At 52.9% G+C, this 14,996-nt stretch overlaps 1 protein-coding gene across 8 annotated transcripts in view; it reads left to right on the top strand.

Moving 5' to 3' along the window:
- TNS1 (tensin 1) overlaps positions 1-14,476 on the top strand; it is a 186,460-nt gene extending 171,984 nt beyond the window's left edge. For all 8 annotated transcript variants that reach the window (XM_059928651.1, XM_059928653.1, XM_059928650.1 and 5 more), the window contains 8 exons: positions 566-697; positions 1,106-1,198; positions 1,895-1,972; positions 3,816-3,887; positions 4,141-4,309; positions 5,330-5,398; positions 5,851-5,883; positions 9,586-14,476. In XM_059928651.1, the coding sequence (XP_059784634.1) occupies positions 566-697; positions 1,106-1,198; positions 1,895-1,972; positions 3,816-3,887; positions 4,141-4,309; positions 5,330-5,398; positions 5,851-5,883; positions 9,586-9,730 (791 nt within the window). In that variant the 3' untranslated portion in view covers positions 9,731-14,476. The remainder of the gene's footprint in view (positions 1-565; positions 698-1,105; positions 1,199-1,894; positions 1,973-3,815; positions 3,888-4,140; positions 4,310-5,329; positions 5,399-5,850; positions 5,884-9,585) is intronic.
- Positions 14,477-14,996: the final 520 nt, after the last annotated feature.

Genomic DNA, 14,996 nt, shown 5'->3' with positions numbered 1-14,996 from the left:
CCACAGTGAAGCGTTGGGGAGCAGGAGCAGTGGTTGTAGCTGTTTCTTTAAAAGCAGCAAAGTCTTGGTTTTCCAGGGCAGAAGAAAAGTCTGGCCCAGATAATATGAAACCTTAGCTCTCCATCTGCACGATGTGGGAGATTTTTGCCCATGTTACAGAAAAAAACATAGTTGGGATTGTGGGGATGGAGATGAGAGACCTCAGCCCCTAAGGGAAGTCTGTGTGGATGCAGGGCGGGGTGACTTCCAGCCAGGGGTCAGATCCGGACAGTTTTCTTGGAACAACCCCATCTATTTGTTTACTCACTGTATGGGATGCTTTTGTGCTGTGATGGCAGCGATGAGTAGTTGTAGCCGACACTGCATGGCCTGCAAAGCCTGAACTATTTACTGTCTGGCTATTTATGGAAAAACTTTGCTGACTCTAGTGTAGGAGGACCCTTAGGAGGGTTTACATTTTAACTTTAAGGACTCTCATCTCATGAGAAAGAATGAGGTTCGAGACCTGATGAGACTTAAGCCAGTGCATCAATTTCTCATTTCCTCTTGTCTCCTCCCGATTCAGCCATCGCCCTCCTTAAGGACCAGGAGCCAGGGGCTTTCATCATCCGAGACAGCCACTCCTTCCGAGGAGCCTATGGGCTGGCCATGAAGGTGTCTTCGCCCCCTCCGACCATCATGCAGCAGAATAAAAAAGGTAACACTAGCTTGTCCACTGGGGCCTCAGGACTAGGTGGTCCCTACAGTCTCTTTAGGTCCTGAGCTGCCAGAAGACGAGGGGTGGGTATGTGGGGTGGGCAGGTCTCTTAATTCTCATGGGAGCTGGTCCCGTCTTATCAGACTCTTCAGAAGAGCAGGTCTTGGGCTTGGTGATGATTGAGGTCAGAGAACAGGGAAGCAAGATGACTGGGACCCTGTGATTGAGTTTCCTTGAGGGGTGGGCTAGCAGTGGTGGTCTCTGCATCCCAGGGCTCTGGCCGTGTTATCGCTGTGACCCTTTCTCCATCACAGCCCAGCACACTGGAGAAGTTGGAAGTAGTGCTGGGAGGTGGCGGAAGGACACCATGGGCAGTGACCCATCCACGTTTCTTTCTCTTCATCCCAGGGGACATGACTCATGAGCTCGTGAGGCATTTCCTGATAGAGACGAGCCCCAGAGGAGTCAAGCTCAAGGGCTGCCCCAACGAGCCAAACTTCGGTGAGCTGTCCCCGCCTCCGTCCCCACGGTCTCAGGCCTGTCCCAGGTTCCCCGCTGCAGCTTCTGCCTTGTCATAGACGCAGCAGAGAAATGCACGGCGACTCCCTTCCTCTGTGCTGTGGCGCCTTCACTCTGCCAGATTTCTTTCTGTATTTGTCCTACCCCGCGGAGACTTGTTACCATTATCCCTGGAATAACAACTATAGCAACAGCTGCCTTTATCCACTACCTACTATGTGAAAGCCACCTTAGGTACCTTATATCACTTCTGGTCTCTCGACCATCCTGCGTGGTAGGTGTCATCGTCCCATTTTACACACGAGGGAACTGAGACTCATCCAGGGACACACAGCTAATAAGTTACTGAGTGGGGATTTGATCCCATCATCCTCTGACACTTCTGCTGCACTCTCCTGAGTGGAGCCCTGGCAGCTGGAGGGATTTAGGAGAGATGCTGAGAGTAACTTTCGATAAAGAAAAGTTGTGGGGTAACCGTCTGACGGCTAGAGTGAGCCTTTAGAATCTTCTCCCTTGGCTGTCAAAGAGGGAGTGAATTTTCAGCTTGTGGGTGGGATGAGAGAGAGGTAATAAAGAAGCTAAAGATTATGGACAGTGGAGTGGGGTGGGTATGCTTCCTCAGTGCCCCTGACGTGCTCCCAGTAACGCTGCCTCTGCCGGCTGTCTCCCTCCCTGCAGGATCTCTGTCTGCCCTGGTCTACCAGCACTCCATCATCCCACTGGCTCTGCCCTGTAAGCTGGTCATTCCAAACCGAGGTAGGAACCTGAGACTCCTCGCCCTCCAAGCGCACCCTTGTGCTGGCCTCCTTCACGTCTCTGCCCAGCCAGCTGCTCCAGAACATGCGCCAGGCTTGGAGGAAACGGGTCGTGTTGCCAATCTCGGGAAACTCAAAACCACTCTCCTCTTTATTTTTTCTAATAAGAAAGAAGGGAAAGTTCATTAAAAAATCTTAATTCCAGAAACACACATAATTGACTTGCCAGATTGTTCCAGAGAAAATTCTCTGGAGGCTTTAAGAATTCATACTTGAATCCTCAGAATTACGACTCATCCCAGGGGAGGAAATAGAAGCAGGAGACAGCCATGGGGAGGACCGTGTCCGGAGGGTGAGATGGGCATCAGTGGGCAGGGCCAAGGGAGCGGGGAGGGGAAGGCAGAGGTAGGTCATGGGGCATCCAGGTGTGGGAGGGCGGTCTGAATGGAGAGGAGAGAGCACACTCGAGGGACCTCTTAGGGATCCACATGGCGTGGGAAGGAGACAGGAAGCCCAAGATGTCCCTGGAGTTTCTAGTCTGCATGGCTGAGAGGGTGTTCCCTCGCCGAGGGGACATCGAGCTAATGGGAGGAGCAAGCCCTCTTTTGATTGTGGGAAGTACAAATGGAACTCAAGAGCTTTGGGACGTATAGGGCGAGAATTTGAGTGAGACACTGGGGCTGGCAAAAGAGATTTTAGTTTCTCTTAGAGAGGTGTCCCAGCCTCGGAGGAAGGCAGATGGACACCCCAAACCTTTCAACAGCACAGGCTTCCGTTATGCAGCCCCAGATACACGGGGCTCCCGCGAGGGGAGGGGAATATGCCTGGCCCTGAACTTGAGGTCTAGGAACCGGTAACTGGGGTGCCTTCTCCCCATGCTCTCTGTCCAATAATAGGATATTCGAAATTGTGTCCGGGACTTGCTTTCAGTCTCTCTTGGAGGTCCTGGGGTTATGTCCATACTTAAAACCTCCAATATTATTTGGCAATATCTATGTATCCAATTCGATTCATTGAATTATTAATGATAATTGACCACTATTATCAACTTAAAAGTTCAAATACTATTTAAATAGCCCTATTAACCACATGATTTAGACACTAATTAAATTATATTTCTAAGGAATTTAGCAAAGTAATTTAATAATTATAAAACTGCTCTTTATTTACATTGTATAAACCAGTGGTCCTCACCGTATGGGCCCCAGCACCATATGGGCCCCAGCAGCATATGGTCCCAGCACCCCTGGGAACTTGTTAAAAATGTAGATATTCTCAAGCCCCACCTAATCAGAAGCTTTAGGGTGGTGCCCAGAAATCTGTGTTTTAACAAGCCTGCACACCAAAGTCTGAGAAATGCTGGTATAAACAGTACTCAGTTCTTATTAGTATTGAAATTGTAGTTGTGCTGCTTTGTGGTTTAATGAATTAGGGCATTTACTGATCTACACATAAGACACGTCAATGCAAAACAACCATATCAGTTGCCACTTGAAGGCTTGCTTTATGTCAGCCGCTGAACTAACACTGTACACGGAACACCTCAACAACCCAGGGCAGTGGGGACTCTCATCATCACCTCCGCTTTATAGATACTTGGCAAGTGACTGGATGAGCATCTGACCCCTGCCCTGTTGGACTCCACAGCTCCCAACCATGTGCTGAATACTTAGAGCAATCCCTGGACATTCAAACTGGACACACGTGCTGACTGCCAGGGCTTGTTATGAGAAGCGGTATCCGTTGCACAAAGTATTTGCAGAGCTAGCCTGAGGCCCAGCCAACCTGTGCTTCTTTCCAGCTCTGGAGTTTTAATTACCAGCTGAATTAAATTTTTGTCTCAGACCCCACAGATGAATCAAAAGACAGCTCAGGCCCTGCCAACTCAACCAGTGACCTGCTGAAGCAAGGTGCAGGTGAGTGGCCACCCCAGACGGGATCCCTGCCCAGGCCCTTCCTCCCCCCTGGCCCTGTACCCTCCGGCAGGTGCAGGCTGGATATCTCTCCCAGACCCAGATGTCTCTGGGCAGACCACATTTGTGTGTGCAGATGTCTTGGCCCAAGGCTGGCCTGAAATTCATCTGCTATCTTCTCCCTGAAGAGAGGACCTGGGGATGGTTCCTACCCACTTCGGCCCCCATGACACCTCCTTGGGTGGGTTTCTTCCAGCCTGCAACGTGCTCTTCATCAACTCTGTGGACATGGAGTCACTCACTGGGCCACAGGCCATCTCCAAAGCCACTTCTGAGACACTGGCTACTGACCCCACGCCGGCTGCCACCATCGTCCACTTCAAAGTTTCTGCCCAGGGAATTACACTGACTGACAACCAGAGAAAGTAAGATTCTTTCTTTTTTTTTTTTAAAGATGGTGGTTTTTTGTTTGTTTTTGTTTTTTATTAGTTAATTAATTTATTTTTGGCTGCTTTGGATCTTTGTTGCTGAGCGCGGGCTTTTCTTTTTAGTTGCGGCGAGCGGGGGCTACTCTTCGTTGGGGTGCGCGGGCTTCTCATTGTGGTGGCTTCTCTTGTTGCAGAGCACGGGCTCTAGGCGCACGGGCTTCAGTAGTTGTGGCACGCAGGCTCAGTAGTTGTGGCTCGTGGGCTCCGTAGTTGTGGCTCGCGGGCTCTAGAGTGCAGGCTCAGTAGTTGTGGTGCACGGGCTTAGTTGCTCCACGGCATGTGGGATCTTCCCGGACCAGGGATTGAACCCGTTTCCCCTGCATTGGCAGGCGGATTCTTAACCACTGCGCCACCAGGGAAGCCCAGTAAGATTCTTCTAATTGCTTCTGTGTTGGGCTCCCCCCAACCCTGTGACCCATCCATCCATCCACTTTCTCACCCACTCACCAATTGATCCATCCATTCCTGCATCCATTCATCCCCCATTTATCTTCGCCCACCCATTTATCCCTTCACTAATTTGTCTCCCTCTATCCATCCATCCATCCATCCATCCATCCTTCCTTCCTTCCACAAATATGCCTGTATTTGTTATACAGCTGTAAATGCAACTGAAAAAAGTCCCTGCTTTCTAGAGCAGAGGCCCTTCCTCTCATGCTCTCTCCCCAGCCCCTTTTCTTCCTCCTCCAGAGTTCCCCCGTTTCTCATTCCTCAATGCCAGTTTCTTCCTTCTTTTCCCAGCCTCTAGCATTTGGGACATGTTTCTATGAGACATCTCTCTGTCCCTATGCATGGCTTTATGTCCCCAAAGGGAGCAGCCCAGGCCATCATGCTCAGAAGGGAAAGGCTGTGTCGACCTGTGACAGCCGCAGGTGGTGGCCTGACCTGAAGGAGGAGGGTGGGGAAGAGCAGTCACTTCAGCACTCACTCTCTGTTTATCTGATGTGTGTGCCACAGGCTCTTCTTCAGACGACACTACCCCCTCAACACCATCACCTTCTGTGACCTGGATCCACAGGAGAGGAAGTAAGTCTCTTGTAGACACTTGCCTTCCCAGCCGTCTTTCGAACACTGAAGTCTGTGTGTATGCATGTACGTGTGTGTGTGTGTGTGTGTGTGTGTGTGTGCGCATTCTTGGCTCAGTTTGAAGATCTGCCCATGCCTGCGGGACCGTGAGTAGCTGTGTTGGCATCTTTTTGAGTTTTTCCCGCCACCAATTTGAAGCCCCTCCCAGGGACCCAAACACCTGCTTCTACCTCTCTGACCCTGAAGCTGCTTCTCCTCTCCACGTTGGGGAAAGCTCCTTGGGAGGCAGGCCGCAGTGCTCTCTCCACTGTGAATGCCCTGCTGCATGATCTTTGGAGGCTCCCACCCCCCTGGCACAGGGGCTCTGCCTTCCCCCAGGGGTCCGGGCACACCCGGGGCTGGGCTCTGAGGGAGAAGTGGTGGTTTACGCTGTGCCGTCATTCTCTCCACAGGTGGATGAAGACGGAGGGAGGTTCCCCTGCTAAGTAAGTGTGCTTCTTCCCTACCCAGCTGGCTGGTCTTTGTGCTCCTTGGCTGGGGGAGAGGGGCGTGCGGGAGTGGATTTAGAATCCAGGAACAGGGGGTAGGCAAAGGGCAGCTCTGGAGAAAAGCTTGCCCAGGCAGCCAGATCTTTGGCCTTCTCCTGCCTCGAGGCCAAAGGCCCAGCCTCCAGTCTTGTCCCCTTCCCTCTCTCAGGACCAGACCAGCAGGGGTCTGAGGAAAGGATCTGAAAGCTGAGAGTTTTATTGGAGGTGATGGCAGTGGGGCAGGGGTTGTTTAAATGATCTTTTCTGCCGCAATCCTGGCATCCTTGATTCCCATTCCTGCTCTCTTGGCGGATTTCCGTGCATGACGTGGCTGGGCTAGACCTAAACGTCAGACTGCGGGAGTCCGGTAGGTCTGAATTCCTTCCGAAATTCCACTGATGGCCCTGGGGTCCTTTGGTCAATTTTCCATCTCTTTGGCATTTCGTAAGTGCTTCCAGGGAACTAACGCAGCCCTGGGAAAATTCAGACCAACCAGGAGGCTGATTCTGCCCTCCGGTGCCTGATGTTAGCATAGTAGATAAGAGAAGTGTATAAGCAGGCTAAGGTGCTGCAGTGGTTTTCTAACTGTGTTCCAAGGAACGCTAGGTTCCTCAGGTTGTAACTGAGCCGCTATGAGGGGAGGTACGATTTGCAGTTATTTATCAGGATGAATCAGAGTTTTCTCAGTAAAACCAAAACAAAGTATAGGAATAACCTGGGTACTGAAGCTGCCATAAGACTGTCACTATGGTCTATAATTCCACCTTTTACTTTGTCGGACTCACCCAAACAGCCCCATTTTTTTCTCACTGATTGACTTTATCATAGGTAAATGTTACGCTGTTGAACTGATCCATTTATCGCCATAAGTACTGCTGTCACCTTTACATATCCAGACTTCATATAAGATTGGCTTTAGAAAAAGAAAACTTTCAGTTAAAAAGAAATTAAAACCACTGCTGATTTGGGAAGGTTTGGGGAAAGAACCTATATTTAAAAATAGGTCTTATGCGACAGGTAGAAATGGGTGTGGGAGCAGGAGAGAGCTGATTTCATGGGGGTGGGGCTGGGGAGGCCACCAGATTGCAAGCTCCCTGAGGGCACGACTGTATCTGCCGTGTGGGAGGGGCTGCTAGATATTTAGTGAGGAAAGGAAAGGATGGAGGCAGGGAGGAGGAGAGCGAGGAGGAGGCCCAGTGAGGCCACTGTGGTCCAGACGAGTGGAACTGACCAGGGTCAGCACGATGAAAGCTCCTTCTGGGGGTGTCCATGTAACCGAAAGTGGGGTCTGGCTGCTCCCCATTCAAAAGCCAATAAAGAGGCCAGGTTGGTGGAAAGGAAAGTTTGCTTTATTTTGGATGCCGGCAATCACGGGGGAGGGTGGATGCCTGCCTGTCCAAAGGCCGGCCCCCACCGCACGCCCACTGACAACCAGGGCGCAAGAGCTTTTATAGACGGAGGGAGGGGGCTATGTGCAGAAACAGCACGGTCAGCTCTGACCGTCATCTTGAAATTGGTCATCGGTGGTCTGACCAGCGTCATCTTGATTGTTTTAAGTACAATTCATCTTTAGTTCCGGGGTTGGTTTGTTCGCATTTCCTTGAGGCCCGTTCTTGGAATTGTGGCAGCTTATGTCATAGCTACAGTCTGGTCATCATGTAGTTAACTTCTTCCACCTGGTGGGAGTTTCAGTATCTAGAAGACAGCTCACAGGATATGTCTCAGAATATTATCTATAGGCCTTGAGAAGGAACTAAAGGTCCTTAACTATGCTTAGTGACTAAACTACTATTATTTAGTCCTGTCGGACTGTTTTCCTTCGTTTCTGCATTTTCTCTGATTAAACTTATTCTCTGGCTAAAGTTTTTCCACAGACAAAAGGCAAGCAGAGGACATGGGGGGCAAGGACCATAGGGTCCTGCTCTGTTTCATCCAGAGGGGCCGTGTGGGATGGAGGAGACCTCTCCTGGCCCAAGGTCACATAAAGAGTTAGCAGCCCAGCTGAAGAGAGGCCCCCGTGTGCAGTCCTCTCAAAGCTTATCTCAGCCTCCCCTGGGGCTCAATGGGGTCATTGGGGTCTCCAAGTCCCTGCCACCAGCCAGGAGGCCAGAGCTCTGTGTTTGAAGGGTCTTGTCTTACTCACCACCCGGCCCTGCGAGGGGGAGATGGATCCGGGAAAGAAGCAGGCTGGTCCCAGGCCTGGAAATTCCTCATTGAGGAGCAGCTTTTGTGCCAAGCTTCCTTCTGACTCGCCTTTATGGAGGCCCAGGAGAGCTCAGGGCTGGACGAGGGTGAGGCAAGCGAGATGCCTCAGGCCCCCAATTTAAGGAGGTGCTTGCTCTTGGGTGCTTGTAAGCGCTCCTCTCTGCCCTTGGGGGCTGAGGTTTCTTGCCGCATCCATTCCTCCAAGCAGAGGAAGGACTTGGGCTACTGTTGAGTTGGCCCTGAGGCCCACAGAGCTGAAATAAACAGGAAGGGAGGGCAGGTGGGCAGCGTTCAGGCCTGAGAGGTGGGCCGGTTCTCCATCCTGGCAGAACCAGGCGGCTGGGGTTGGCTCGCTGTCGCGTGGGCGGCTCGGAGCCACTCCCCCACTCGGCCCTTGTCTCCCTCCACTGCCCCAAGGAGCTCCCCCTGGCCTGGAGAGGGGGCTCCGGGGGGGTGATCCACGGGCCCAGGCTTCCCCACCATTTGGGTAGACTGTTACCCCAGGCCTCTGGCCTGATTGTCCCCAGCCCCTGAAACACATTTGGGTAGAGCAAACCTGTGGGGAGACCTGTGTGTGTGTGTGTGTGTGTGTGTGTGTGTGTGTGTGTGTGTGTGTGTGTGTGTGTGTGTGTATGTGATAAACCAGTCCCAACTTTGCTAATTTTAGCTGCTGTGGTCCGTCCAGTCCTGGGAGAGGGGTTTCCATCGGAATCTCCAGCTGTCCTGATTTCCCCATCCAGCTCTAATTAGCAGCAACGTGCTGGCTGGGAGGGGACCTGAGCTCACATTCTGTTCTTCCGCGCTCGTATTTTTAACTCTGTTTTGCACAGAGAGAACTCTCAGTCACTCCAGTCCTGGTGTGGGGAGGGGGGTTTGGGGGGGGAACAGGTGTGGGGTCCCCCTCCCCCTCCCATTCTCTGGAGAAATGTGTGTGTGTGTGTGTGTGTGTGTGGGTGGGTGGGTGGTGGGGGACGGTGGCCCCTTGTCCTTTGGTCTCTGACCCTCTGTGGTGTCTGAGGCAGCCGGGCCCTTTGACAGGCAGCCGGCACTTTGTTTATGTGTTGTGTGTAAGAACATTCGGCTGGGGTGTGGCAGGGATGGGCTGAGAGAAGCTGGCCTAGGCATGTCCCATTTTATTTTTGGTCTCATCCCCACCTCTTACTGTCCGGTCTTGTCACTCACCTCCAGCACCTCCTCCCCCTGCTCCCCACCCACAGAGGGGAATTTCTGCTGACCCTGAACAAGTGACATGCTATCTCCAGGCGTTGGTTTTCTTGTTGGTGAAGGAGAGAAAGGATTCTCTCACATGCTCCACCCTCAATGCCCGGTGCTCAGGGAGGTAGGGAAAGATGGGGAAGGGAGCAAAGATGAGCTGGCTTTGCTGGGCGCCTCTCCCAGGCCTGGGGTTCCTCCTGCTCCCTCCTCACACCTGTCACCCATCTCCCGCCCCTGCAGGCTCTTCGGCTTTGTGGCCCGGAAACAAGGCAGCACCACGGACAACGCCTGCCACCTCTTTGCTGAGCTTGACCCCAACCAGCCGGCCTCCGCCATCGTCAACTTTGTCTCCAAGGTCATGCTGAGTGCCGGCCAGAAGAGATGAACTCCCCCCTCCCCTTGCCCGGGGCCAGGGCAGCGGGGATGGGTATGTGGGGAACGGACCTGTGCATCCTGACCATCCTTGAATCCAGAAGGAGGACTTTGGGCCAATTTTGGAGAAGGAGAGAAGAAAGTGTAATGTGGGGAGAGGGAAGTGAATTGAGCGGGGACGGGGAGAGAGAGAGAAAGAAGGAAAAAGATGGAGGAGAATAACTCAGATTCCCTCAGGGAGATGGATACTGCAAAACCCCCAGAGCCTCCAAAACTAACCAGGTCCACCTAACTCCCCCTCCACCCTCCGAGAGGATGGAACTCCTCAAGAGAGGCAGAATGAACCTCTCTGGAGATCCACATTTTGGGGGGAAATGGAAAAGCTCTTTCTTCCTAACCCAACTGCTTTGCAAGGAGAAATCCTGTCAAGAGAATTTTTTCTGTCCACCTCTAGGGTAGATCACCAAACCAAAAAGAGCCACCATGGGACATCCAGTGGCGGAACTTTTGCTTTTGAAAGTATCTCAGACCTGAGGCCCCTAGGTCTCTTTGCTCTGCCTCTGATGTACAGTTTGTGGGTGTCTTTATGGGGTGTATATATGGCCACACCCACATCCTCACACACTGATTTCTGTTTGCCTCTCAGCTTGAACTATAAACAGGTATACTTGTCCGTGTCTCCTGTGTTTGCACACACAAGTGCATACTGTCCAAAGAAAGTTAGAGTTGGGGGTGACAGGACAGCAGGGAGGGGGCATAAGCCCTCTTCCCCAGGAACACCCAGGATTGTGGGTAATGGACGCTCTCTTGGTCCCTGCACCTGCTCTAACAGCCTTGGGTGCCGCCAACCCCTTCTCCTCAACAGAGACCCCCACGGAGTGGGTCTGGCCACGCTGCAACGTTACCCCTGATCTGCCTCCACCAGGAAGCTGGAGCATTGGTTTGAGGAGATGGGGACTTGTGTGTCCGTAGCTCTGGGGAAGAGATCCCTCAGGAAGGGAGGCTGTTGAGCTGTAGGCACCTTCCCCCGAGGCGTGTGGCCCAGCCCCGGGGTGGGCAGGTGGCTCCCGCCAGCTCCCAGCCCCCGGCCCCTTCTTGGGTTTCGTGCCCCAGACCTGCCTTTCTCAGACTTGCTATGTGCATGTTGCCTTTTTGGGTGCTGGCGATTGAGCCTTCCTGCCCTGCCCTGCCCTGTTCCGTCCTGCAGGGTCCCCGTGTTGGGGCTCATCCTGGGAACCTGCTTCTACAGGCCCTGCTCGGCGAGGCCCAGGAGAGACCCCTGCAGTTCCTGTGCTCCCTCTGCAAGGGATCGGGGGTCTGGCTTTTGCTGGACTGCCCAGGGGAGCTGGTCAGAGTTCTGGGGGATGCTGCCTGCACACCACATGGCCTGCCTACGATACCAAAGCCTTGCTCTTCCCCCTTCTGCCTTGGTTTCTCCCCAGAGCTCAGCCCCCGTGGAGCAGAGGGCAGAAGGCATACATTTAGGCCAAAGGGCTGGGAGTCCAACTAGGCGATTGGGCACTCCCTGACCGCCACCCAAGTGCTCTAAGCCAGATGGAAAATCCACCAGGACTCCATCCTTGAGTAGCTTCTTAAGCCTCTGGGTTCCCTAGAGAGAGGCATTGTACTGATATATAAATATATATAATATATATGTGAGACATACTGACAGATTCTGTAAGCTAATAAAATATAAGAAAAGGTTAAAAAAAAAAGAATAGGTAAATTGACAAGAAGTATTTATTATTTCCCCATATAGCTTTATTGCCTCCCTGGCATAATCCAGTCCCCACCCCTCTCTGTACCTATAAGTGAAGCCTGAAAGGTAGGGGCCTTTATCCTTGGAGCAGTCAGGGGTCTCCTTGCCCTGGCCTTGGCCTTCCCTAGACTCTGACTAGGGCTCAGCGGGGAGGGGGTACACGTGTTCCATCCCCTTCACCCCCCTTATTTTTGGCAAGCTGGGCCCGGCTGTCAGCTCCCAGAGATGAGGGCTTAGCAGCCCGCCTTCCTGCAGGCCCGAGCGGGTGTGTGAGCCTTCAGGGGACACGGGTGTGTGTGGTGGGTGTGGGTGATGTGTGCGTCTTGTATTTTTTTTCTCTTCCAAGAAGCTGTATCTGTGTGGATGTTCTGTTTCAGGGAGTTGGAAAGGAGAGCGTCTGAAGATGGTGGGGAGTAGCCCCCTGCTTCCCAAAGATTGAAACCTTGTTCTTGGTGACCAAGACTCCCCCAAAGGGCTCTTCCTTCTGAGGCTTTCAAGCCAGACACCGCGATCTCCCCTCTCTCATTCCCTACCTAACCCCAACTCCCTTCCCAGACAGAAGAGGATATTCCTACCCGCTTCCTTTGTAAATATCTTAATCTCCCACTGGACATCCCGGGAACTCTCTCCTCCTGGTCTGGATGGCCAGGCAGAGCCTCAGACCCTTCATGTGAGTCTGGGGTCAGCCTTCACACGTGCTTTCCCACCGCCCACCAGCAGCCCACCTCCCAGGCATGGCCAGCCCACCCCACTCAGGCCTGAGCCATGTGTGACTCTGGGAAGGACTCAGGAGATTCTGGGGAGCTGATCAACTCCCCTGACCCAACATCCTTCTGGAAAGAGTCCGTTTCCGAGAGCGGGGCCTGTCCAGAAGAACGATGGGGAAGGGTACCCCAGTCTCCACCGTGGTCTCACCTTTGGGTCAGACACTGGGATAACCCTCCCGTGTCTCACAGGTTAGGCCCGTGCACCTTGCACACGTGCGCACATACACACACACAACCACAGCACTGCAGTATGTTCTTGCCAAAGATTTCCTTTAAAAGAAAGCACTTTTAATAATTATTGTTATTATTGTGTAAATGTTTATCCTTTTTTCTCCCCATCCCTCTCCCCAACCTTTTTTGCTGTTGTTTATTGTTGAATCTGTTTGTCAGCCAGGAGAGTGCTGTCTGGTCTTGAAAGTGGGCTGGGGAGTTGGGGATGGGAAAGGGTCTGGGAGGAGTTGGCAAGAAAGAGGCCGGAGGCCGGAGAGGCCTGGTCAGCTTGTGATGCAGGGATGCAGACCCCAGGCAAGCTCAGGCCCCCAGCCCCAGGCCCAGGCTGTGTTTTGCTGTGCATCTAGGCCTCTGAGGCAGCTGAGGCCTCGCCGTAGCTGCCCCATACGGTGTCTGGAGGGAACAGGGGGCAGGGAAGTGACAGCCCTCCAATTCAGCAGGGAGAGAGGCCCAGCAAGGTCCCCGTGGCCCTTCCCAGATGGAGTGAGAGGGGAGGACTGGGCATGGGAATAGTGGAGAGGTGACCCCAGAGGGGAAATGGGGAGGAAGGGAACAGTTTGATGGAGCTCCAGGGCTGAGCAGATGCCCCTGCCCTGCGATCGTGGTGTTCTGGCTTCCTCCTCCAGCCAGGTGTTCCAGGGACAGAGACATTGTGTCCTAGGTTTGGGAAAGGCCCTTTGACCCAGGTCCTCATTGGAGCCTCTCCCGCAGCAGCTGCAAATGCTTGCGGACTGCCAGGATTCCTTCCTCCCTGGCAGGGTTTTGAGGGATCCCTGGGTGCGTCAGAGACAGGCAGGATAGGGGTGGGGGGACCTGGTGGCTGTGTGACCGTAAGAGGGAGCCCGAGGGACACATGTGATTCTCTGTAAAGGGGCTCCCGGAGGGAGATGGGTCGAACATCCTTCTGCCCACTCGGATGGGCCGAGCAGAGGTTGGGCAGGCCCCTGGTGCCGCCCAGGGGTCTGTGGACGAGTCTGTACGTGGAACAGTGTCTATGGCCCCCTTCCCCGGGATGTTCATTCATCACCCCTGCCTCCTGGGTCTTCTCCCCTGCTTTGGTCTTTTCCAGCTTCAGGATCTGGATCTGGGGGGATCCAGGAGGCCAATGCCCTTTCCAAGGGCTGCCTCCTGCCCCTACGTCTACCCACCCTTGGGATCCTTGGAGAGGCTGGGGGCGGAGTCCCGGGTCTACTTTTCACCCGGGTTGAGGCCCCGGAATCCTTAGACTGGAGTGCCCTGGCTAGTGGTAACACAGAACGTGTGCGCGTGCGTGTGCAAGTGTGGGTGTATGTGTGTGCGTTTTTTGCTTGTCTCTTTAGGGAACTTAGGAGTTGGGTTGGAGGTGGTTGGCAATGGGATGTCAAGTTCACTATCACCCAGTGGCGAAAGGAAGCAGGAGGCAAGGCTTGTAGGGCCCCTGATTGGGGGAATCTCAGTGTCGGTGATGGTGGGGATCAACCACACGGGGTGGCGCTCCTCTGTCCTCAGATGCTGAAGTGTTGGAGGACCTCTGTTTATTTCCCACACCTGGACTTTTCCCAGCTGTGAGGTAATTGTAAAGGGATAGCCCACTTTTGTTTCTAATCAGTGTTCAACAGCTTGAGACTCTCCTGCGTGTCCACGTGTGGCTCATGTGTGTGAGAGAGCACATCTGTGCGTGCATGCTGTGTTTCCCCACCTCTCCCCTCTCTGACATGTCATTCAAAACAAAAGTAAGAAATTCCTCACCTCCATCCCCTCCTGCCTCCCAGACCCTCTGCAGGAAAAACCGAATAACCCAGCATCTCCTGATCCCCTGGCTGTGTATTTATATAGATGGAAATATACTTTCTATTTTGTATCATCGTGCCTATAATCTCTGTCACCTTGTATAAACCCTGATGTATGCTACTTACCCTGGATATGAATGTATTGTACACTGATGCTGTCCCACTCCTGTACAGCTGCTTTGTTTCTTTGCAATCCATTGTATGGCTTTATAAATGATAAAGTGAAAGAAAAATCTGTGCTGTTAACTAGCTGTGTTGTTTGGAAAGGGGATCTGTCAGGTCTCCAGTGGGTAAAAAGGGGCCTCACCCAGGCTCCGGATATGTGGTGGGCTTCAGGGATGCCGGTGGGGGACGACTCACCCCACATCCTCCCAGGGCTTCCCTACCATCCAGGTCTTGGGTCTGATTACAATGAGTTTTTCATCTGGACTGTTTTAGCTAGAAGACAAACTCAAATCAAAATGGTTTAAGGGGAAAAAAAAAAGGAATTTAGTGGCACACATAACCAAGAAGTCCAAGCACAGCTGGTTCCAGGGGCTCAAATAGCAGAATCAGGAATTTGTCTCCATTACTTGCTTCTGAGTTGGCTTAATTCTCAGGCAAGCTCTATCCCAGTGGTGGTAGCACCGGATGCTCCAGAATACGGCCACTCGAGGCTCCAGGCTTTCATCCTACCAGTAAAAAGAGAGCTCTTTTCTCCCAGTGCTTTCAACGAAAACCTGGGACAAATGCTCCAGAGGCAGTCCCTCTGGG

Source organism: Balaenoptera ricei, chromosome 7, assembly GCF_028023285.1.
Source record: "Balaenoptera ricei isolate mBalRic1 chromosome 7, mBalRic1.hap2, whole genome shotgun sequence".
NCBI lineage: Eukaryota > Metazoa > Chordata > Mammalia > Artiodactyla > Balaenopteridae > Balaenoptera > Balaenoptera ricei.
This window is presented reverse-complemented; position numbering and strand designations above follow the sequence as displayed.